This window comes from Anoplophora glabripennis, unplaced genomic scaffold (assembly GCF_000390285.2).
Source record: "Anoplophora glabripennis isolate ALB-LARVAE unplaced genomic scaffold, Agla_2.0 scaffold791, whole genome shotgun sequence".
NCBI classification, from domain to species: domain Eukaryota; kingdom Metazoa; phylum Arthropoda; class Insecta; order Coleoptera; family Cerambycidae; genus Anoplophora; species Anoplophora glabripennis.
In genome coordinates this window covers 160,871-185,424 of record NW_019416867.1, presented here as the reverse complement: position 1 = coordinate 185,424, position 24,554 = coordinate 160,871, and the positions used below count along the sequence as shown (strand labels likewise).

Genomic DNA, 24,554 nt, shown 5'->3' with positions numbered 1-24,554 from the left:
CGACCAACATGAGCCAAGATAAGAATTTTTTTAAAATATCGTAGCGCAATTCTTTAAGCGCAAGTTCAAATTGATGCGCGCTGTAAAATTTTGCAATACCTATCTCGGCTTCTATTCATTGTAGAAACTTCTTTTTTTTAAACTGGGGTAGCTTGACGAAAAAATAACAATGGGCATATTTACGAATTCGTAGAATAGCCCTGTGCCCCAGAAAAAATGCATCTTTTATACTTAATTTACACATACACACATACAAAAATGTCACAAAAATTATTGTTAAACGAAATATTAATTAAAATGTCAATTTCGGAATTATTTTACTATTATTAAATAAATAAATGAAGCTATCGTTCATTGAAAATGTTATTTTTTTTACATATTAAACCAAAGTACACTTATTTTTTCAATATTTTGTTAGCTATTTAATTACGATTTAAATGTAAAATTAAAATGAAAATTAATAAATTATTTTTAAATTTTCTTAAAACACTAAAGAAGGTAATTGTCGTGTGTTGTACCATTCCAATAAAAAGTTGCTGAAATAGACTTTCACTTAATTAATACTCCAGAAAAAAAAACTGTTGACCTAACATTTTTATGAAATAATAATTAATATTTTTTTAATATTTCCTTTTATGCAATAGGATATTCTATCTTTATAACATTTAAGTTATTTTGCAACGTTTAATATTGACTTGTATTTTGCCCCTCCTGAATTTGTCGCTACCATATTCTTCACATTTACCATTGACGATTAAAACTTGTCTGATATTCCATACCGCTTTTCCCGATTTGTATCTTAGTGATGGTAAATAGACAACGTATAAGTGTATTCAGTATCAGAAGGCTTATTTAATTGCCGATTCAAATTCAACAGCAAATTACTCGAGTATTTACCAAATTCAACACAACCTTCAATTAACAAATACGAAACTAGCTCGAATTTATATTTTCTCTTATACAGGCATTCGTGTAGTTATTTGTTCAAGGTATATCTCGTCAATAACATAAAATACCTTACACGCTTTGTCCTCATTATTCGATATTGTCATTTGGGATAAAAAATAGCCTTATGGGTAACGTAGCCCTGATATAAAATCTATTACGTCGACTTATTCAAGCATGTTGACATTTATTAATTATTTACTCGCTTCCAGTCATGGCCTACTTACTTGTCAGACATTTCGTTATTCGGTCTGTTTGTCGAGTAAGATTAAATTCAAAACACCCGTCAATATTTTAGATGTAAGCTTTTTGTGTTCGGTGCTTCTTCACTTGCTGCTGTGCGGTTTAAAACTCAATTTGAGTCGCTAGAAAAAATTATCTGGAACGGTTGGAAACTGTGCCAGAAATCTTGCAAAAAAAGCACAGCTCGAACAGTTTTTTTTTGTATAAAAACAACTAATTTGCAAATGAACGAATTGACCCTATTATACTCTGTTTACATCAGCTACGGCTATTAATACCAATGTTGGGCTAAACATGATAAATGGTCTGCATTACAATGATTTATTGTTGTGGCAACAAGTACAGTTAACTATTTTTTACCGCCTCATTGTGTTACGGCCTTCACTTGCACACACGCTCGTCTTTGACTAATTACGGCCGAATTTACGAACCGATTACAATTTTGCTTGTAATCTTCTTACGGGGAGACGCTCTCGAACGGTTATCGCTTATTTCGATCGAATTTTACAGCTGACACCACGTCTAAGTATGGCAAACTACACGGATTGAGTTTTACTGTACTTGTAGATTGGGTAATAAAAAACGTGTTTGTGTTTATGTTCTTCATAAAATAGCAGTTGTGTAGAAAAATAATAAGTAGCTTAAGTAGAATTATAATTTGAAAGCAGAGAAATAAAGTTTACCATATGCAGGTGTAGGTAGCTTTATTCTATTTTATTAACGTAAAAAAATATTTACGCAATTATTATTATGATGTTTTACTTTCACCATCTCTTTAATAAAGAAGATCTAAACAAATAATTGGGATATAATTGACTGGTTTTCCAATTATTTACCCATTAAGGTTATCAAAAGTGAATGAGATTGGATTTATATAGTTTTTTTTGTCCATAAAAACGTAATTTATTCTGTTAAACCAAACTTCTGCATGTGTGTGTTGAATTACTAATAGCGGACACTTCTACTGCCCGACTAAAAATTGACTACTTTCACCTGACCGGTGTGATAGATCAATAAATTTATATAGAGGTGGATAAAAACTGCATGAATTATTAAAATGACTGGCTTCACAGTGTTGAGTAACTTTCTCGCGTTGTTGTCCATAATTGTTTACTTATACAGTACGGGCCTAAAGTATGGAATAAATTCAGTAAAATCGAAACAATTTTTTTTGGGGGAAAATCCTCGAACAGGTCGATTTTAAAAATACATATTTTAGCATAAAAGGCGATTTCAACCGTCATTTGTTTTCGAGTAATGACGTTATCGACATTTTTTTTAAATAGCAACGCCCTATTTTTTTCTTGATGCTGAAAGATCGTTTCATTGTCGATCCGACAGTATTATTACATAGGAAAGTTTTCGAGTAAATGACGAATGAATGTCAGAAAATCCAAATCAATCAAGGTTTTTTATGGATCATGTAGGTGTAAATCTTTACAAAGTGTCACTGTCATACCGACTTTCTAAGTATTGTAAGCGATATAAAAATTGTTGAATTTAAAGTATTATGGCACATTTAACTGTCACACAAAGAATTGAAATTTTAATTCTTATCGGATGCGGGAATTAAGACTAGAACGCAGCAGGAAGTTTGCGATTTATTTAATGGAAAACATCCAGATCGCCGTACCAGCCAATCAACAGTCAGTAAGATAGAATCTAAATTTAGAGAAACTGGCAATGTTGCAGATATTCGAAAACCTGGACGTTCAAGCGTTAGTGAAGATCACAAACAGAACATTTTGATAGATAATCCTCATAATACTTCACGATTGGTTGCAGAGACACATATCCAACACCCACAGAAATTAAATGTGTGGGCTGGAATAGTTGACAACAGAATAGGCCTCTCTTCTTTGAAGGAACCCTTACAGGAGAAAGATATTTAGAGTTTTTACAAAATGACCTTGTTCCAGCGCTTGCAGTAATTTTTCCTAACGATAATGACCCTGATATTCATGATAACTCCATATGGTTTCAGCAAGACGGTGCTCCCCCGCACTATGCGCGTCCTATTCGAGATTTTCTGGACAATTGTTTTCCTAGGAGGTGGACCGGCAGTCGAGAACAGATAGAATGGCCCGCGAGATCCCCAGATCTTACACCCCTGGGCTATTTCTTATGGGGCTACTTAAAGTCCAAAGTGTACGTTAATAGACCACATAATTTAGAAGAATTCCAAAATGGTATTATAGATGAAATACACAGACTTACCTCAGAAATAATTCATAATGTGCAAGAAGAATTTCTACAGGGACTTACGTATTGTCAAGAAATCGGTGGGTGGCGATTGGTACACTTAATTTAGGTAGAAAACTTAATGAATTGTATTTGCTTGACATTGGAATTGTTATTTTTTTAACGAATAAAATTTACGTTTTCTAACGTTCAATCGTGATTTACTCGAAAACTTTCCTATGTAAGATGGCAACATTTTAATACTGTCGGACCGACAATGAAACGATCTTTCAGAATCAAGAAAAAAAATAGGCGGTTGCTATTTAAAAAAATGTCGATGACGTCATTACTCGAAAACAAATGACGGTTGAAAATCGTTTTTAATGCTAAAATCTGTATTTTTTAAATTAAAAACGACCCGTTCGAGGATTTTCCCAAAAAAATTTGTTTCGTTTTTACTGAATATTTATTCCATACTTTAGGGGCGTACTGTATACCAATTACGTGAAAGTTAGTTCTATTATGTCGGATATAAATTGTCTTGACGTTCGATTTGTATAAAATTAAGGGCTATTTTTGCAACCTTTTGTAAATTAAGCTAATTCAAAGATATTATAACAACATTCTTATCTGCAAGGTTGAAAATAAAAATGGGGTTCATGGAAAACGACCATAAACTGCCACCTCCGCCGCTGGAGCTCGAAGGGGGCATTCACTCGATTAAAATAATTTATTTCCTCGCTGATTCCAGCCGGCCATTTTCTTTCAAGCTCCACTTCCGGCGATACCAATCAGCCCCCTCCGGTTTTTCAGTCCGGTTCGAATACCGATACAGATAAATCGTTTGGAGTAAATCTAGTGTAATGAAAGCCGGTGTGCGGTGGTGCTGTTAGGACGCCCGATTAGCGAAAGAATGATTTAATCAATTAAACCGGCTCTGGGTCGGGCTCTCGTCGCAGATGGGGTCGCGAGATATCCATCCCGCTCCTGCACGACTTGATGTTTTAATTTCGTATTAGTCCGAATATTATAAAGGACCGATTATGACGTGGGTTCTTTGAGGAGGTTAACTATATTAAATTTTGTATCGGGAAGATGGTTTTGCCAGCTTTGTTACGCTGAAAAGTCGATGGGAATATAATGAACCTCGGCTGAATTATTGGATTAGGGACGTTATTGTTCGAGCGCAAATATTATATGCTCGGCTTAGCAAGGCTTTAGGGCAGCTTAAAGTTTTAGTGCTGAGTTTTTGCATGCGCTGCAATTATCATAATGGGAGTATCGTTATAATGTGCCGACGATCAAAGTTCTAGGCAGCAGTCTGAATCCCTGAACTACAATAATAGGCACAATGACAAACAATATTGTTTTTTATTTCATTTTACATAGTTTTCAAGACAGACGTCTGACAGAACTCGTAATTATTACGGCCGCCGTCGTACAGGTAGACTTAATTGCAAAATAAAATTGGGACGTGATGTTTATATTATTCAAATGAGCCCCCTGCACCGGTAGAACTATCGCGATAACAGAGGTATGCACCGGTAAAGTCGAGTGACTGGAGCGCTTGCATAAAATATGAAAGTACTATGCTTCCGAGATAAGCCCTGCGTTAATTTTATGGATGCAGGTATTTCTAGTGCATGCGGATGCAAATTGTGGGTAATGTCGGCTCAGTATCCCCAATGCGGGCTCAGTTTTAAATTAAGGGCTTGCGCTTATCATGTTTATTAGAATTAGATTAAAAATGCTGGTGGTGTGTTTGCCTCTAAGTTCTACAGTTTGACGGGAAGCTAAAAAGAATTGAAACCATATAGATAGTCATAAAAAGGTTGCAAGACTAAATAATTACCGTCCTGAAGACATCGATCTTGGTAAATTTGATCGCCTATAGAACAAGCTAGTCAAGAAGAACATTGAAAAACATTCTTATATCGTCTTTGCTGCTTTACACTGAAAGAAATGGGCTTATTAAACTGTTTTTCTAAAATAATGTGTATAGCACATATTAAAACTTTTATAACAATTACTTATACAACATTTATTAAAAAAAATCACTCATCATCATACTCATTATTCAATGAGTTTAACTGGAAGGGGCTTAATACACCTTATGCATCTACGAAATAAAGATTATAATGAATTACTTATAGTACATTATTATGTTTTAATTGTATAGTAGGGAAGATTTGTTGTATAAAGACCAGTATCTGAATTGTATTAACAGAATTATTCGTTTTCATGATTATTATGTTTCCGTTTTTAACATATAAATCGTATCTTATAATGGTTAAGTGATCGTCATCTCTCGGTGCATAATCGGTTATGATCGTAAAATTTCCGACAGTGCATCGACTTCTAGTTTGATGAAAATAAACAGTATAGGCACATGTTTTGTGGGATACATGATCATATCATTCATATCGCGTTGTGTGAAGTGGAAAATTATGTAAGTGTCTAACTGTCTTATGGTCTGTAATTGTTTTGTTTTTTCAAATGTAAAATTTGTCTAAATCTTAAAAATTATTATCTTATTTGTATGCCCTATTAGAAACCGCTGATGTTAAGCTTTACATAAGATGGAGGAACAGAAGGCTAATGGTGACAAAGAAGAGCATGGATAAAGTCAATCAACCAGAGGAAATAGAATTGGAAGAAAAGAAGCTCAACCTTTCAGGGGATGTTTCATTTTTAAGGTGGAAGAGTTATAGTGCAAATTCTCATGTAATATAAGAAAATATGGGTGTATCGTTACTAAGACAAGTTCTACAATAAAATTTCTGAAAACTTCTTGTCATAAGAGTTAAAAAACTCATATAGAGTATACAACAGTTTAATTCATTTATTATAAAACTTATAATCAGTACTAGATGCTCTAATAACGATATGGAATACTTTAATAACAGTTATTGCTATCATTTCGTAAAGGGTATAAAAAACGTAGTATACTAGTTATACAATAATTTAATAAAGAATACGTTTTATAGTCACAATACAACTATGTTAGCAATATTCACCTGTTTATCTGTCCCAGTGTCCTATATAATATACAATGGTCTTATAATGACATATAGAATTCTAATAAAGAATAAAGCGCATTTCTTTCAGTGTAGATATATTTATAAAATTACCTTCGCCCGCGAATAGATAAAAGTTACGTTACCACGCTTACATAATTATATACATTATTTTCTAATAATTTTACCATAATTTCGAAATCCATCTAATTATGAGGCCCAGATACGAGAGAGCAGAATTTTTAGCTATTAGTATTATTATTTAATAATTATATAATTAGAAGGTAAACATATAAGCGTAAAGTCATTGTATAGGACTAGATTTGTTGCAAAAATTCGGTTTCCTATTGTTCCAAGCGGTTATTACATAATTTAATTGATACGTATGTGAAAAAAGACAACGAGGAATTTGAGATTGTTGTGCTGATAATGCTTTACCATATACGATCAACTAAGTAAGCCCAAGTATGAATTGAGGTGTGGCTCTTCTTCATCCGTCATCTTTAAGCATCTTAAAAATTTTAATCTTATGTCACGCCCGCTTTACCGTTGAGTATGCGTTGTGTCAACTTGAATAAATAATACACAGGGCATTCCAGAGAAAAGTGTCGATATTTCAACACTCATTAAAAACAACAAAATGTTTAAGCGAGCTTATGAGAAAAATTCGTTCGCGTTGCGTAAATGGCAAAAATTGCATTGAACATATGCCAGTTACATCCTGTGGTTGGGTAAGCAACGCGACGAACAAAAAAATTGGCGCGCCCCTGCGACAAGGCCTGTGTTTATGTGTGTATATAAATATTGCGCTGTGGGTCGTGGTAGTAAACAATTCAGCATTGTTGATTCGATTAATAGGTAGATGGGTTTACCGCGAAAAATGTCGACACACATTCGCTGACTTGACCTAGCGTCGAGGTTTCTGTACGCATGCCTTTAATATGGAACATTGTCATCAAAATTCATGAGTACTGTTTAATTTTTAAGTACAATTTCGAATCAAAATGCCTTAGGTTGTAAACCATGATGTCATAGTCAGATCTAATGCCCTCAATGACCATTTAACCAGAGATAACCTCGTTAGTAGATACTTTGGAAAGTAGCTCGAATACTCTAGGAATATAAATCGAATAAAACGAGTAAACGTATAAATCTTTGTCAGAGGTTCAGTTTTATTTAAGGAAATACTCATTGACAGTACCGCTTCCTTTGTAACTAAATAGCTGCTTTAATTGTTTCTACCGTCTTGATTCTTTTGATAATTACTGAATATCAAACACAGCAGCAGTTGATAAGTTTAGGATTCGGTTCACTCATCACCTTTCGAATGTCAAAACTAATCGTCGTAAATTATCTCTCCTGAAATAGGCAACAACCTACGTAATCCCCAAGTTATGCAACAAGATTTTGAACACTAATAATAATAGTTAGTGTCCGTATACGGCAGTGAGGCGGAATGTAGGTAACATTATGTTACCGGGATAAAAAATCACTGGAGCCAGTTTGATTTGAATAAATAGGTACGTCCGGCGAAATAGCTAAAAAGCGCCAGCTGTTGATATTGACATGAAAAAGCAGCTAACTAGTATGGACTGTTTATTAGAATTTACATCAATGTGCAAGTCCAATTTAGATGTGTGTCAGATATGATAATAGATAATTTATCGAATTTATGTGTTTTAACTCTTTCGTTTGTATAAAATAGCTGCAGACGTCTGTTAATGACCCAATTTAAATAAAATATCAATGAAATAACTTATCTCGACAAAAGAAGCGCGCAACTCACTCGCAATTATCTGCGATAAGAAGTAATTGCGGGGCTTTTTTCACAGACTAGAAAGATGCATCTGTTGTCGCGGCTATCTTGATCGAAGACACATGCGAGACTATATGCACTTCTGCGCGTAATTTTTTCGCGCACTAGCCGCTTCGTTACGTAAGGCATATGTTAATTGCGTTTCCTCGCAGGCAGTTGAGCATTTGTAGTTAATAATCGAGGAGGTAATTATATGTTTCCAGTCGGAATAAATTCGGAATGTTAGGTATCATGCAGATTTGTGGCGTGTTCGTGTTTATTTGTTTTATGAGTGATGAGATAATATCGACACGAAGACGACTCGCGTGCTCGATAGCTAGAATTATTAACGTTGCCTAGGTAACGATTAACATCTTGATAAAAATGTCACATCCTCTGCATTGGAACAGATGGCAATAAATTATACGTATAGGGGGATATAATTTCAAATTTAAATAAGTAGTGCCACTAAAGAAACCTTCATAAATGCGGGGAATCCCTTTGGGTAAATAGAGTGACGCCGCTGTAGGCTGCCCCATTGACCAAGATCTCTTCCGTCGTTCTTACGCGTTCCCGATGGCACAATAACCCACTTCGTCCGCATCTCGCTTTGTTCTGCGTGTGGCGTTTACTCTCGGCCGACCCACGCCATCGAGTGGGACTTTATTTGCATCCTTTTGCAGTTCGATCCGCGGGCCGGCAAATGCTCCTTACCGATTCCGATCGACCCACTATGCTCCTCCTAATAATCTAGCCTGTTCACCGAGTTTCGATGGATTAGTGGGTCAGTGAGTCACCGCGAATTTTGGTCGTTTCCGTAATTCCAGTTCGAATATGTTCATTCTAATAGCGCTTTTAAGATAAATAGAAAGCAGTGCAAGCTCTTCATTCCAATATTATTTATAGTAATGTGCAGCTGGGTCGTTAGAATTGAGAAAAAAATATATCCTACATGAAATTACAGTCATTTAAGATGATATTTGTAAGATATACGTACCTACTATTAAATTATTCCGAGAAATTCGTTTTCAACTAGAAATAATTTTGAAAATTTTCGAGATCTTTAAAAAATTTGATACTTAGTAGAACAAAATGCTTATTGTTTATTGGAAGCCAAGATTGTCTTCATATACAATTTATCTCCCAATTATGTTACGATAAAATTATTTCCTGGGTTTACTTTCTTGCTTTATCGTGTACTATAAAGCCGATAATTTTTAGTGCAACCGATTTCTCTATAAATAGGCCAGGAAAATAAGCTGGGAAACGACCATTTCGCGACTTTTTGTTTCGGCAAGCTGAATTTATCACTATATATGCTAAATATTATGTACAATAACATATTAGTTTCCACAGTCATAAAAATGGGAGGAAGATTGTTTACAGGGTGGTTAATTGTATAATTTTTACGTAAATTTACGTTTTTCGCTTATAACTTTTTTCCGTTCATTTCCACGAGAAAACAGCAAGGTACTTTTTTTCGCCTTCAAAAGGCCTATAAAACTAGCCCTCGAGCGTCAAAAAATATTGACTAGATCAAAAGTTATAAACAGAAGAAGTTTATTTATGACTTTTTGAATTAAACATTTATAAACTGCGTTATTATTACCAGGACGTTTTGGCATCGCATCCTCTCATTCCTTATCACTGTCTAATAACTCACACGAAATCTGGAATCGGTAAGTTGAATGATTTACAAGTTATGGCCTTATAAACAAATTAATAATTATTAGTCTGGACGATCCCGCGGATCTTCCACAATCGCATTGATTTTTTTCAAGGTATATTTCATAATAATACGTTGAAATCTATCAATCTGAAGAACATGACGATAATATTCACAGTCCTGCCGTTAAAAAAGCGAAATTCGCTTGAAAATAATATATTTGACAGTCTGTAACTCCGTTGTTTTTCAACGAATCTTGACGATTATTTTTTTATCTTAAAGCTTTTTTCATAAGCTTTCCGAATATGTAATAACATATAACTATATCACGCTCGTGCGTCGTTTGCAACTAAGGTTAAAAAATAAAAAAAATTCCAGGTTGCAAATTTGAAATTAAAAAAATAATTATAGATTTCAACATATTATTATGAAATCTACCTTGAAAAAAATCAATGCGATTGTGGAAGATCCTCGGGATCGTCCAGACTAATAAAATTAGTTAATTTGTTTATAAGGCTATAACTTGTAAACTATTAAAATTTACCGAATCCAGATTTCGCGTGAGTTATTAGACAGTGATAAGGAATGAGATGCGATGCCAAAACGTTTTGGTAATAATAACGCAGTTTATAAATGTTTAATTCAAAAATCATAAATAAACTTCTTCTGTTTATAACTTTTGATCTAATCAATATTTTTTCTTTTGAAGAGGAAAAAAAAGTACTTTACTGTTTTCTCGTGGAAATGAACGGAAAAAAGTTATAAGCGAAAAACGTGTATTTACGTAAAAATTATACTAAAGAATCTTTCCCCCATGTTTATGACTGTGGAAACTAATATGTTATTGACATAATATTTAGCATCTATAGTGATAAATTCAGCTTGCCAAAACAAAAAGTCGCGTCCAACTCCATATTTCCTGGACTAAAAAAGAAATATACGTTTACGTAGGTGTACCTATAAGTCCGTTTACTGGTTAAAAGGAAATGTATCCTAATTGCTGCCTTTTACTGTAAACATCAAAGTTATTTTAGTTCCCGTAACGTAAACCTTAGGTGAATGTAGAGCCGGATAGCTTTTAGTGGAGGTATAACAGTGTCGTAGAATTCAGGGCAATGGAGTCAATCAAAGAGAAAATATGTACTAAAACCGCATTCCCAGAGACCTAGGCGGATATAGGTATATCAAATACAGAATGTAGGTAGTTCGACTGGATAAAATCCGATGTTCGCTGCATATTTCGATTATGTACAGCCATAGCAACGATTCTCGTAACCGGGCGAATAATATTTTCAATTAAAATACTGTCACAAGTACCTGCGTGAATTGCAATCTTACGAAATCGAGAACAATTCGTCGACTGTAATTGTAATATTATGTAGGACGGAAAAAAGGCGAAAAGTTTCAGAATTCACTTTCGGTTTGCGGTGGGTAAAGACCAACCCAACCGCAACATACTTGCAGATAATATCATTTTGTGGTCGCCAAACGAGTGACCGTATCGTGAAACGTTTCCCAAAGATTTGTTTAATAGTGGATGTGGCGAATGATTAGTTTTATGGATGTATAAGAAGTTATGTCCTCCGGCTGCTACTGCGGTGTGTTTTCTTTGGAATTTTGTACAGCAGTGATTTATTATATAGCATACAACTCAAGGCTATTTACTGTTACACTGAAAAGTTAGCTATATCGTTATACATTTTATATAGAACAATGTGACTTCGTGCTTGCTTAGCTAAATTCACGCGGCTAAACGAAGCAACTCCGGATAGAGGCAAGTTTGGTTAAAGCTACTTGTTTTGATCGCAGGTAGCTGTATGTACACAATATTCAGACACCCTATGTATTATCTGTGTCAATAATAATCAATATACCTATCCCATTAATTTTTTAATGTTTTAACTAAAAAGAGCCTGCGGTAATAAATCTGTCACGAATTTAATTTTTATCATCTCAATTACGGTTACCGTTTCCAGGTCAATCTTCACTAGAATCTTTCTAATTTCGCGGAAAATCTCCACAATTAGAAGTAATGGAATGGAACTCGACCGGCTTATTCCTTTAATACCGCCGAGTAAGTAATCTCGGAGCATTAAAAGAAAATGGAAGAGGACACCGAGCGAGTGCCCTTCGACGTTTCAGAACCCATACAAAAACCCCCCTCCTCCTCAATTCGTCGCTGTTGCTTTTGATTTCATTTGAAAGGCGACGCAAAACAAAACGGATTTTTTTACAAGGGCCGTAAAATTTAAACGGAAAAGTTTTTAACGATATCTAAATTAGGAAAGTTCCAGCCAAAGCATTCGATTATCTCCGCGGAATTAATACGATCCGCTAAAAAACAGGAAAGGCCCTATTGAAATTTTCGGAAATAATTAAAAGTTTTGAAGAACGCTTTGTACGCGGATCTCTAATGCGGGCGATGTCCCTTTCTCGCGAGATTAAAATAAAAATTTAAGCGGTTTTATTCGCCCGGCGGAATGTATAATGCCCTTTAAAAGTTTTCTTTTATTCGGAATGGGGTTATTGTGCGAAATTAATAAAATACCCGCCCGCGGCTTCGCCAAGAAACTCGGGAGACCTCGTGCGTACGAATTTGTAAGAGAAACACAACACCAAGCTTTTCAAAACTTCATTTTAAATTAAAGCTAAGTTTTTGATGTTTCTAAAAATTTTGTGTTTTTGTTTGCTGGTATAATTCTCTACTAGTACAAATGAATTAACAAGTCTCGCCACCTTGAAACTAATTCCTGTCGCTACACACGTTGATAAAAGACATTGTCGGAGCTAATGTGGTCGTAAATGATACCACAAAGTGCAGTAAATGTGGGCAAGATAGCGGTAGCTGCTTTGCATAATTACGAATTACGGCCGACAACGTTAAGAAAATGTGCTGTAAATTGACAAGTTGGTACGGTGGGTGGCTGCGGAAAATGAGAAGTCTGGCTGTAAATTGTCTCTTTGTTAAGTTGACAATTGCCAATATTTCGCTGTTTACTTAACACAAAAAATATATTTCCATCTTTCTCTATACAGGGTGTCCCAAAAAGCCTAGAACCTCCCGATAACTTCTCAAAATCAATAAGTTCAAGAAATTAAGAAACCAAGATGCTGGCTATTTTATTTTTGATCTTCAGCGTAAGTTTCAAGAGCAACTTGAAAATATTAAATTTAAAATTACGGTAAAGCGTCTTTTACGTCGGAAATTGTTTCAAGAAAAATTAATTTATCCATATTTGTCTGAAACTTTTTGTTAATAGGAGTCAGATTTGAAAAGTTATCGGGGGGGAGGTCTTTTTGGGACACCCTGTATAAAAGAAACTATATATATTTGGGTGCGAAGTAAATTTGAATAACACCTACACCTAATTTTAATAAGGGAACTACAATTCACTTTCTAATTTAATTATTATCATATTTAGAACTAAAAAAAAATGTGTGGTATAATTTAAGGAAGTTGCATTGCTTTTTATAAATGTTAGTAGTGAAAAAATGTACCTAACACTTGTAAAACATTGTTTTCCGGGTTACGAGCGTTGTAAAACAAATATGTTGTGTCCAAAAACTTATTCAAACTAGATTTGTTTAAATTACATATGTAGATAAGTGATAAAAGACAACTGGCAGAAAAGCTTGGCTTGATATTGTTTGAAAAGTTACGTTATTCGTCCTTCAAGGACTTATTCCAGCCTGTTGTGATTTGGTTTGTAAATTCTCATTGCTAAATAAACAGCTAACTTCCTTGTTCTTTACGAATTGTATTAACAATGCACTCCTAGGAATGTTTACTTTCCTTGAAACGTCGAAATTAATATGTACACAAGCATTATAAAAGCAATTTTTAATTACCACCCATAATCAAGTGTGCCGCATGAATTCATCGCTGAAAAAAAGGAATTTATAGTATGTCATGTAGTAAAATGTTACTCTTCGTCATTTTTCAGTTTACATTTGGGATGGACAGAGATAAATATTGTAAAAATATGTTGCGATTTTCATCAATATCAATTAACAGCGGTCGTGTTTTATTACGTGAACCAGACAACCGTACGTGGACACCAGCGTCAATCTGTAAAATCCCTGCACACCACGCCAGGTTCATTATTTATCATTACTGATTTAATCTGGGCTGCTAATTTGATCCGCTTTGCTGCAGCGGCAGCGGTCAGGCTAGTGTAGTGTAACTGTGTAAAGTGCATTGTTCGAAAGATCGCTAGGGAAGTACATAACGGAAGATGTCGAAGAGACTACGTGCGCGAAAGTAACCGTTTTTTCTTTTGCAACACCTTCAGATGGTCTATAAGTCTCCTTGACCACACAGTGTCGGTGAAATATAAAAGGTGACACCTAGCGGTAAAGTTCCAAAACTACTGCACAATCCTGGTGTCAAAGTAAGGTTAGTTAATAGTGATTCCTATCTACTTTTCTCGAGACTGAGGTAAATTAGTTCTTGCATTACTTTTTCCGTTAGAATGTGCAGGAAACGCGTTGTTCAACAACACGGAAGTGCATTTATACTTACGGGATACATAAAATGGTGGTTTTAGATCTAAGCCGCCTCGTTATAAAGTTAAGGCTGATCTGCATCCACAACGCCCGCCGCGATAATTATTACAGTTGCATTTAAACAGAGTTTTAATTAACAATTCCGTTCGCTTTATTATAAACTTTATGAAGCCGAAATTGGTTTCATTATTCGAACGTCGCCCGAAAGCCGCTTGGCGTATTAATTTTATGGATTTTTTTTGTCGCAAACTTGTGTTTAACTCCCATCGGAGTAAAGTTGACGGCCGTGTAGTTTTAATGGCTTCGCTTGTCACCGGTTTCAGCAAAAAAACTTTCATTACGGGCAATATCGAACTCTTCGGCAGATAGTATTTTCTCTGACGAATCAGTCTCGTTTCAGAAATAGCAATTTTATAACATAATTGTGGATATATTGCGTTCTTCAAAGAACCTTTCCACGATTGTGCCGAAAATTCACAGAAATTTTTATATGCTTGTTTATCTGTCTGATTATTTAGCTTTAACGTGTCCTGTTCCCCAGTGAACCACTGTCAGTGACGCATGAATGCTGACATCTGACGGTGGCTATGCAAGACTGGCAATAAAACCAGTCGCGTCCAAATAAAATACAGATTTATTTCAATTAATTAAATCCGATATTTCTGTTGGAGTAAGCTTACAGTTACGGCGACAAATAAAATATGTCAGTACTTAAATAAATTGGTAATTCTACTGCATCTAAAAGTTTTTCAGCGCAAACACCTCTTAAAATCCTCCATTTCATTAACCTCGAGACGAGTCGCGCTCGGGCCGAGCGCGTCATTTGTTTTAAGAGTGCAACTTTAAATTAAACATAAAACTCATAAACTTCCAACTTCTGCTGATTGTAACGTTTATGGGTTGCCGGGGGAACTTCGTCGAAACGGCACAATAAGAGAGGAGAAGGCGAGCAAAAAGTTATATGACGTTTCCACGATTAATTTCCTTGTCTAGAGGGCAATACCTCTCGTCTTCCAGTCACTTTATTTTCGACGTTTACAGGTAAAGCGGTGGAGTTGATATCTGTCTCGAGGGGAACCTAAAAATTCGGTGTTATTTACGTAAATACCAGACCAACGCTACAGGTTGGTAATATGTTTGAATTCGTGGCTTAAAAATATACGGGGTGTTCTTTTGAACGCTGACGCAGTTCCAATAGAATAATAACTTTTTAGACAAGGTAAAGGTCGTCAAGTATTGGAAAAATAAAGGAAAATAAATTAAGGTGATGTCCAACAGCGAAATAAAAAATTCTAATCCGTCCAGATCCCTACGATTTGAGTGTTTTTAATCAAAAATCTCCTCAGTCTGGAGACTTTGCTGTCTTCTCTGAACAGTCGTTTAAATGCAAATTGTGAGATTATTTTTGGAGGAGATACTCCGCAAATTATCCCGATAAAAATGTCCAGAGTCGGAGTTTCCTGGGCAATTCATTTGATACAAATTCGTACTATTAAGAACAATTCCTGTTTCACTTTTTTTTATTTGAATTACTAGCCGCATAAAGGGGGGGGGTCATTAAATTCAGGTTATACAGGGTGGTCCTCAGCTACGTTCCAATAATACTATGTTCCTCAGTTAATGAATGTGATTTGAATTTACCGCATTTATTTCTGCTGGCATTTTATATGATAATTTTACTACTATAGGTACTCTTAAAATAAGTTATTCACAATGTACGAAACTTCGAATATTGTAATATAAATTGGAATTAGTAACCTTCTAAAGTACATAACGGAAAGGAGGAAAGATTAAGTAACCTTTAAAGAAATCTCGTTCAAAGAAGATATTTTAACCGTTTGCCCGACAATAACATCCCATAAAGAGCTACAATGTACACAGGAGAATGTCTTCCTCCGTTCCGCAAACACTTCCGATCGATCGCGAAGTCTTATACAAACTTTACGAGACAGATTTAAAAACATTATAACTTTAATATTGAAACAGCAAAACAAACATCTCCTTTTTCATCAAATAAGGGGAGAACTTCCCGGATTCCGTTAAAAGTTAAGGAACTCGGAAGAAAAATAACGATATTGCATCGATATACCCTCGGGTAAACATCGATACTGGGAAGTTCTCTGGGGTTTTACTACATTCTTATACTGATAAAAGTTGAGGGTGCATCCTTTTGTGTTTTTAAATTTTGTGCGTATAAATATTCACTTTCATGTCAATAGTACTTAAGTTATATCCGGAAATTGTTTCGAGGTCACGAATGGTTGTTTGCAACAAACGTATTACACTAGATCAAGTTTATTCTAGACGTGGAGACAAAATATTTTTCGATGAATTATCAGGTATTACGTATCAAGTCAAGTATCAAGTACATCAAGTAGATCTGATCCTGAGGTTACAGTTACGGTGTAAGAATTGTTTTTAATGAATTATCAAGTATGTATTAAGTATCAAGTACATCAAATAGATATAAGAAATTTCTTGCCATAAAATTTATATATTTTAATCGAAAAAAATTTTATAGCAAGTTCCCAATATTATACTGGATCAAGTTCTCCAGACGTAGAGGCAAAATAATATCTTAAAACCATATCTTGTCCTGAAGCTCCAGTTATGGTGCAAGAATTACTTTTCAATGAATTATTAAGTATTAAGTACACAGTCAAGTATCAAGTACATCAAGTAGACCTTGTCCTGCGGCTCGAGTTATGATGTAAGAATTGTTTTTAATGAATTATCAAGTATTAAGTATCAAGTTAGGTAAGTATCAAGTACATCAACATACATAGAGGCAAGGTATTCTCTTAAAATTATATATTGTTCTAAAGCGTCAATTGTAATGCGAGAATAATTACTTTTCGATGGATTATCAACCATTAAGTATCAAGTCTGGTATCAAGTACATCTAAGAAATTCCTCGCCTTACTCAGCTTCTCATCTTACCAGAGCTTTTATTAATCACTACGACAAAGAAATTAACCGTCCCATTAGTCAAGGACCGGTAAAGTCGGGACGGTAAACCCCAAGCCGTACATCCCCCGACGGCCGGGTCCCTAAACCATCGACAGTGAATGTAAACATGTAATTTTGTTGCAGAACATCCTGGACAAGTTCAACCCCGGGGCTAGGCAGATGATCAACGCTGGCAAGGCTTACCTCAAGGCGTTACATGGTAAGTAACTGCATGTTAGTGTTCTCCATGGCCCATTAGTTCGTTTCCTCTACTTCCCCGTCTGATGTCGTTATTCCGGATTTGCCGCAGACGATTTGCTGCTGCTGCTCGACGTTTGAGCGGGGTCGTTTTAATTTAAGGAAAACACCCCCTGGCCGATAGGCGCTAAATATGTTGCCGGGATAGATGGGATGTTAGCAAAGTAAATAATGTGGTCTGTGTAGTATCGCTACATAAACTGTGTTTAAGCGGTACCACGAATTTGTGTACTGGGTGTTCAGTAATGTCTTATTCATTTAATTTGTCCTGAATTTATGTTGAAAGAAGAGAGAAATATGTATCTTGCTTGTATTCTCGCTTTTCTATTATCACCCTTGACAAATACTAATCACGTAAGAAACATATACAGGGTGTTATTTAAGTACGTGGTCAAACTTCAAGGGATGATTCTTTGGGTGATTCTAGTCTGGTAAAGGGTGAAGTGAGTTTTTTTTCTCCAAAAAGGAAGAGACAAAAAGTTGTAATTTTAGTTGTTTAATGCGAAAAAAAATTATAAATGTTTTAAAAAAGTTAGGGGAGCACATTTTTCTTATCAAAAATAGCGGTTGAGGTGCCCCATTTTACTAATTTTCTTTAAAAATATATGTATTTTATTATTAGTTTTCACACTTTTTACTCTATTTTAAAAGTATTTTTTAATTCAAACTAATTCATTTTTTTTAATTAAGTCAAACAATGGTCTTCGATACCAGCAATGTATTTTTTCCTAAATTAGTGATTAGTCTTTATTAATGGTGATATCAGAACACCAAGAATACAAGAGAATTCCCTTCAAAAATGGTAAAAAGTGAAAAAAATTATAGTAGGATGAAACCCATTGGAAAAGGAAGAGAATATAACAGAAATGAAAGGAAAAATAATTTACGGGCGATCTGAGGTCGGGAAGGGGAAGGGGGTGAGTTTTTACGGGTAAAAAACGGTTTATCTTGATTTCCGAAAGTAGAGATTTCAACGAAGAAAAAGCCCACCGACGTTTTTAAAAAAGCATATATTTTGACGTGAGAATTTTCGATTGAAAATTAGGGTGCTTTTTCGATATTAAGTAAAAATAAGGTGAAAAAATAAATATTTCAAATCAAAAAAATTACAGCACGTTTGAGACATAAATAGGTAAGTTTTCAACAAAATTCCGTGGAAAAAAATTTTTTTGTAAAAGAAAAATAAAAACCAAAAAATTGGTTATTTGAATTTTTCACATAAATTTAGAGGTTATGTGAAAAAAGTGTAAATACAAAAGTTGTAGATCTTTTTATTACCTACAACTTTACCATTTAACATTTTTTCATAAGACTTGTAGTTTTTCCGGAAATCAAGGGAAACCGTTTTTTACCCTTAAAAACTCACCCCCTTCCCCTTCCCGACCTCAGATCGCCCGTAAATTATTTATCCTTTCATTTCTGTTATATTCTCTTTCTTTTCCAATGCGTTTCATCCTACTATAATTTTTTTTGGTTTAAAAAATTATCGACCCTGGTCTAATTATTTTATTTTTAATAATTTCGGTGTACTTATCAGGTATGTGTGTTTTGTATTAATTATATTTAGACATCATTTTTACAAAGCTCAAGATATCCATTCATTTTATATTTAGTACATTTAAACAAATCATGCTGTATTTCTATTATTTTCGTGTCCTGCTCCTCAACAAAATCATAAAAGGTCAAAATTTAATACCATCTACATTTTTTATGTAAATTTTGTATCCTGATTATGTAACGTTAATAATTTAAAACTTCTTAAAGTTACGCCGGGTTGAGCCATTAATATTTAAAATTCAAATATTAACGCTACCGGAACCGAACTTACTTATATTTTTGATCAAGGTAAAACCGATAAAATTTACATATTTATTAAAAAACGTCAAATCCGCTTATCTCCGCAGCCTCCCCAATTTTTTTTTACATACAATTAAAAACACCGCGAAAGCCCGAAATTATCTTTCCCAGCAGATAAAAATGTAGATATTCGGATTTATTTTTGATGATTATTTAAAAAGTTGCTAATGAAGTTTCTGTCGCCGTCAGAAATAAAAATAAAAAAATGTCGCAAACACGGGATTTCATTATGTCCAGTTTTAACCGAGGTACACACGCAAAAAACGTTAAATGAGTTTTTCACCGCGTCTAGCAGTTGCCCCTGTCGCCACAGTCGACGCGTTGAAGCCCTTTTCCACCGCGGTACTAATTAAAGTTGGGTGATATGGAAAACGAAAAAAAAATTACTAATTAAACATTACACGCGAGGTGTTGATATTACACTGTAAATAACTAGACAATACGCGATTCTTATTACTATAAAAAGTTTACTAATCATTTTTTGTAAAGTGTAGTTTAAATTTATTATCTTACTTGTCAAAAAAAATAATAAAATACTGTTTAAAGTATTGTATAATGAAACAGCTTCCAGCCTCCCGCAAAGGCGAACAAGCCCGGGCACTTTTCCAGCTGTAAATCATTCGCGGTGTAAATTTACATTAAATTGGAGTGACTGTTGGCGGAAAGGTATCTCTCCGGTCACGAGTCGTGCTTTATGTCACCGCTACAACTAGTTTAAACTTTTTACAGAACGACAATCCCCTGACGAGGGTCGACTGCGTTTAACACGCCACATGAAGCAGTCCGAAGCTTATTTCGTATAAATATCGTTTCCTTCACTCGTCGCAATCATTCCGTCCGACGAAATCCAGCCTATTTAGGTCTCGGACGTCTCTTTGAGCATATCAACTTTGGATATGAGTTTTTACTAGGGTCCCAATTACTCGTCGTAACGTGTATCTTTATTGTTAGTACGTAAAGTAGACAGAGACGCATTTAGAAAAGTTAAAACAGATAATATTAAATAAGAAAAGTTAAAACAGATAATATTAAATACATATTAAATTAATATCCAAAGTGGCAACAAAATTAAATCGTGCTAGTTTAATTTAACAAAGGACAACGGAGTTTAGTCTCCGTTGTTCAGTTAAAATCCCGTTTGCCGCCTCTGAAATGCAGCTGACTTCACACCTGATATATATGACCACATCAGATATTTTTTACCGCGTAATCTTTTCTCGTTCTAGAAAAATTGCGCTCCTACGTAACTTTCCGGCGGTGTTATATTACAACAGAAAAAGTTGTTAAAGAAACTGCTATTTCGAGAGCGAGCCATCGCTCCTTTCCCGGGCAGACCCCGCAAACAAACTAGGCGATATTTCACCCTCATTGTTCTAAAAATATTTATTTTGCCGTGCGATTTCATCCCGCATTACCTGCAAACTACGAGAAATATTCGTCGGCATCACGAGCCGCGCTTTTATCGCGACCGAAATGGCTTCTTTTTCGCTAGATTAGATTGTTACAATAACGGGGCACCGAAAAAAAAATACAAGACACATTTACGGAATACTTATTATGCTGGTGGAGGACTTAGAGCTCCCCGAAGCCCTTTAAATTCACGCCCGTCGAAAACAAAAGGGGGAACGGGAGACGGGAGATGAAAGCCACTTAATTTATTCGGGAGTTTTTCTTGTTAACCGTCACTTTGCGACGGGTTAAATTATGCATTGCATTGTTTAACAGTGCTGGAAAAATTACGGGCGAAGCGAGATGTGGGCTACGGACAGGAATACTAATTAGTAGGAAAGTAGCGAGAGTTTCGTTAACCAAGTCAGCATCTTTGGGGACGTTTTTAATAGAATGCAGCGTTTTGAGTTTAATTTTTGTGTAAAAACACAACAACTTATTATTGTTTGTGTGAAATAAGAAAATCTATATAAAATTTCTAATTATATCCTAAAGGAAGATAGCTACACACACACAAGTTACATGTTAAACTTACATGTAACCGTTGTGTTGTTGTGTAACCGCTATTCAGTACACTTCAATTTTTTTCCGAAGAACAAAAGATAAATAAGGAAGGCAGGTTCTACCCGCTTCGCAAATAGAGCGAAACCATTCCTTCGCCGCATCGTACATTCCACAACGCGCCATGGCTGTTCTAAAGCCGACTTAGACTGACACACAACGGGCTTCGGACACGCAAAACCCGATACAACAGCTGAAATCTTCCGAACTTCGCACGTTACGGAGTCCCGCCGCAAGATCAGTTTAACTCCGTGGAATTTACGGCCGGCCGCTGAAATTCGCGTAAAAACTGAAACTTGGACGGAGTCCACAAATACTCTCCGGGAGATAAAGGCGGTTCTTGCAGGTCCCTGATGACGAGGACTCTATTGCGACGTCCTCGCAGGGGCGGAAAGACAAATTGGTGCGGTGATTGTCGTCTGACTTTTCTCCCGGTCGGGAAAAAACGGCCCTCCCTTGTTGAATGCCTTATTTCACTTATCGATCAGCAGAGAGAATAATCGACTGGGAAGTTACGGTAGCTTTAACTTTTATGAAAATCAAAATTACTAACACTACGTCTTTACTAAACGGAACAGTGTTAAAAACGACATTGATGTGTTTTTTTTTCATGTTGTGGGTGTAAAAATGTTTTGTTGTGATGCAGGTACAACACAACGCCGTGTGGAAGCTCCGAAATGTTTCGAAATTTACGCATCTTTCGAACTTCTACATCTAAGTCGCTTGCAAAGTCGAAATTCACCCTCAGCTACTTCGACCAATTTTCATCTATGTTTCGAACTTAACCGTCAAAGCTACCCACAGAGCCGAAAGTTCGACGGAGCTATCAGTGTGTGCGATCGAACGTCCACTTTGGTCAAGTTCAGTTCATATTTGGCTAAACATTTTAGTTGGTTCTATTTTTTTGTATAGATGTTGGATATTAATATGTAAACTTGTAAATTTTTTTTCCACAAGAGCATGAAAATATACTGAAATATTTTTTTACCACAAACCACACATAACATTTGTGCAACTACAATGTTGCTTGTACTTTATTTTGGTTTAAGAAAGTATGAACATCTAAAATGTATAAGGAAATTAAATTTTTATTAAATTAAAAAACCGTTTGGGTATATTTAGCCGTTTTGATGATGCTCAACTAAAGAACGAGTTGCCAGTGCGTTGGCAGCAGCCAATACTGAAAGCACTGCGCGCATTATCTTAGACTATTCTCTACTGCAATACCTTACCGATCTAGACGTTTGCTTCAAAGGATCCAGCTAATTGAATTACCGATACATAACTAATATCGTACGGGATTAGGGACTGTTGAAACTAACCAGAGCGTGTCTGCGCCGACAGAACGGCGTGCCTGCCTTCACCCGGCTGTCGGTTGCGGCCGAGGGGATGGGGGATGCTTAGAATTTGCAGGATGCAATTACATCCTGCGAGGCACGCCCGAAGTCGTTGCTAGCGACACAAAAGTGATAAATAAGCGAATTCTATTCAGACTCCCGATCCTCCCCCTCAAATGATGATCGATGCCGCTCCTTTTTTCCATTTAGCTTCGATGTTGACACTGCAAGGGGCCTAATAAGCGGGGGAGGGGTAACTGTGACTTGCAGCCTAACGAGAGTTTGAAAGCGAATGTATTGAAAGCGATGTCCTATGCATACTGTCTGAATAGTAAACATTTACGGAAAAGGGAAGTAAAAATGTTGACATTTAATTTGACATTTACAGTAGAAATATGTATCAATCAAATTTTAGTATATGTCACAGGTAAGTAATCATAGAAACCAAGCATAAAAATATTTGTTGAACTGCTGTGTTGAGAAATTCCATGAACATTGGGAAAAAATAGACATTTCAAATAACGAAAATTCCGACAGAGCTAAATTTTGGTGGAGACCTTGGGTACACCATTAGAAATAAATTGTCAAAAGTCCCCATCGATCCCATGTGTGTTAAAAAAGGTATTCGGGGTCAAAGGTCAAAATTTGAGTTTTTTTGGATTTTTTTTCGAAAATGGGATGTTTTATCTAAAACAAAAATTATAGATCTCAAAATTATCTTGTCTATCTTATTGTAGATAATTTTCATATCTATAATTTTTGTCTAAGCTACTTTTTTGATAAAACTTGCCGTTTTCGAAAAAAAATACAAAAAACCTCAAATTTTGACCTTTGACCCCGAATAACTTTTTTAGCACACATGGGATCGGTGGGGACTTTTGACACTTTATTTCTAATGGTGTACCCGAGGTCTCCACCAAAATTTAGCTCTGTCGGAATTTTCGTTATTTGATCACTATTTTTATGACTAATTTGACTAGACTAAAAGTTAAAATATATTCAGGTGAACAGTTTTTTCGTGCGTTGAAAAATATTTACCCCTAGAAAATACGAAGCTTTACAAGAGACTAAGTGAGAAAAAATGTTTTTATTTCACTGTTCCCGCCAAACTATTACAAATTCGTGCCTGATTACTTGCGGAAGGATACAGCTCCTTGTTTGCATAATGTGCAAATGATATTCAAATTCGACGACCCCCCAACTCTAAACTTTGCCGGACCCTGAGCATTGTTCACTCTCACGAACAAAACAAGCAAGATTATGATGAAATATTCTCTGGATATTTTACGGTTTCGTGAAGATAATGATTTGTTTATTTTGACGAAATGCTGAAACATATTTTCTATTTGAATATTTGTATCGTAATTAAACCTCAATGGAAACAAAATCGTATAAATTCGTCAATTCAACAACTATTGAATTAACTATAATACATTTTTTTAAAATAACACAACTTGTCGTGGAGACTTTGTAGATTAAAATGTTATAGTCGATTAATTTTGAGAGCGCTCCTTAATTGTTTTATAAAATGGTGTTTATATCGATCCACTGTACATCTCTTACTATTTTTTGTCAGTTGTGAATCATTTTTTACAGACGCCATATTTGGACAAGTAGGTATCTCGAATAGCTTTGAGAGAATCTTACACTGTTGGTAAACAGTGCTACTGTATCATATAAAACGACATTCTTACATCGAACAGAATGCGTTTCTCCCAAAAGTGGCATCAAAGCACGATCTACAAAGTCAGCCAGCCACCTCGGCCTGCCAGAAATTTCGCAATATGCGG

General features: G+C 35.4%; 1 protein-coding gene across 1 annotated transcript in view; it reads left to right on the top strand.

Moving 5' to 3' along the window:
• LOC108915465 (putative uncharacterized protein DDB_G0282133) overlaps positions 1 to 24,554 on the top strand; it is an 87,877-nt gene that overhangs the window by 14,444 nt on the left and 48,879 nt on the right. Inside the window, exon 3 of the mRNA XM_018721500.1 lies at positions 17,447 to 17,522. Coding sequence (XP_018577016.1) covers positions 17,447 to 17,522 — 76 coding nt within the window. The remainder of the gene's footprint in view (positions 1 to 17,446; positions 17,523 to 24,554) is intronic.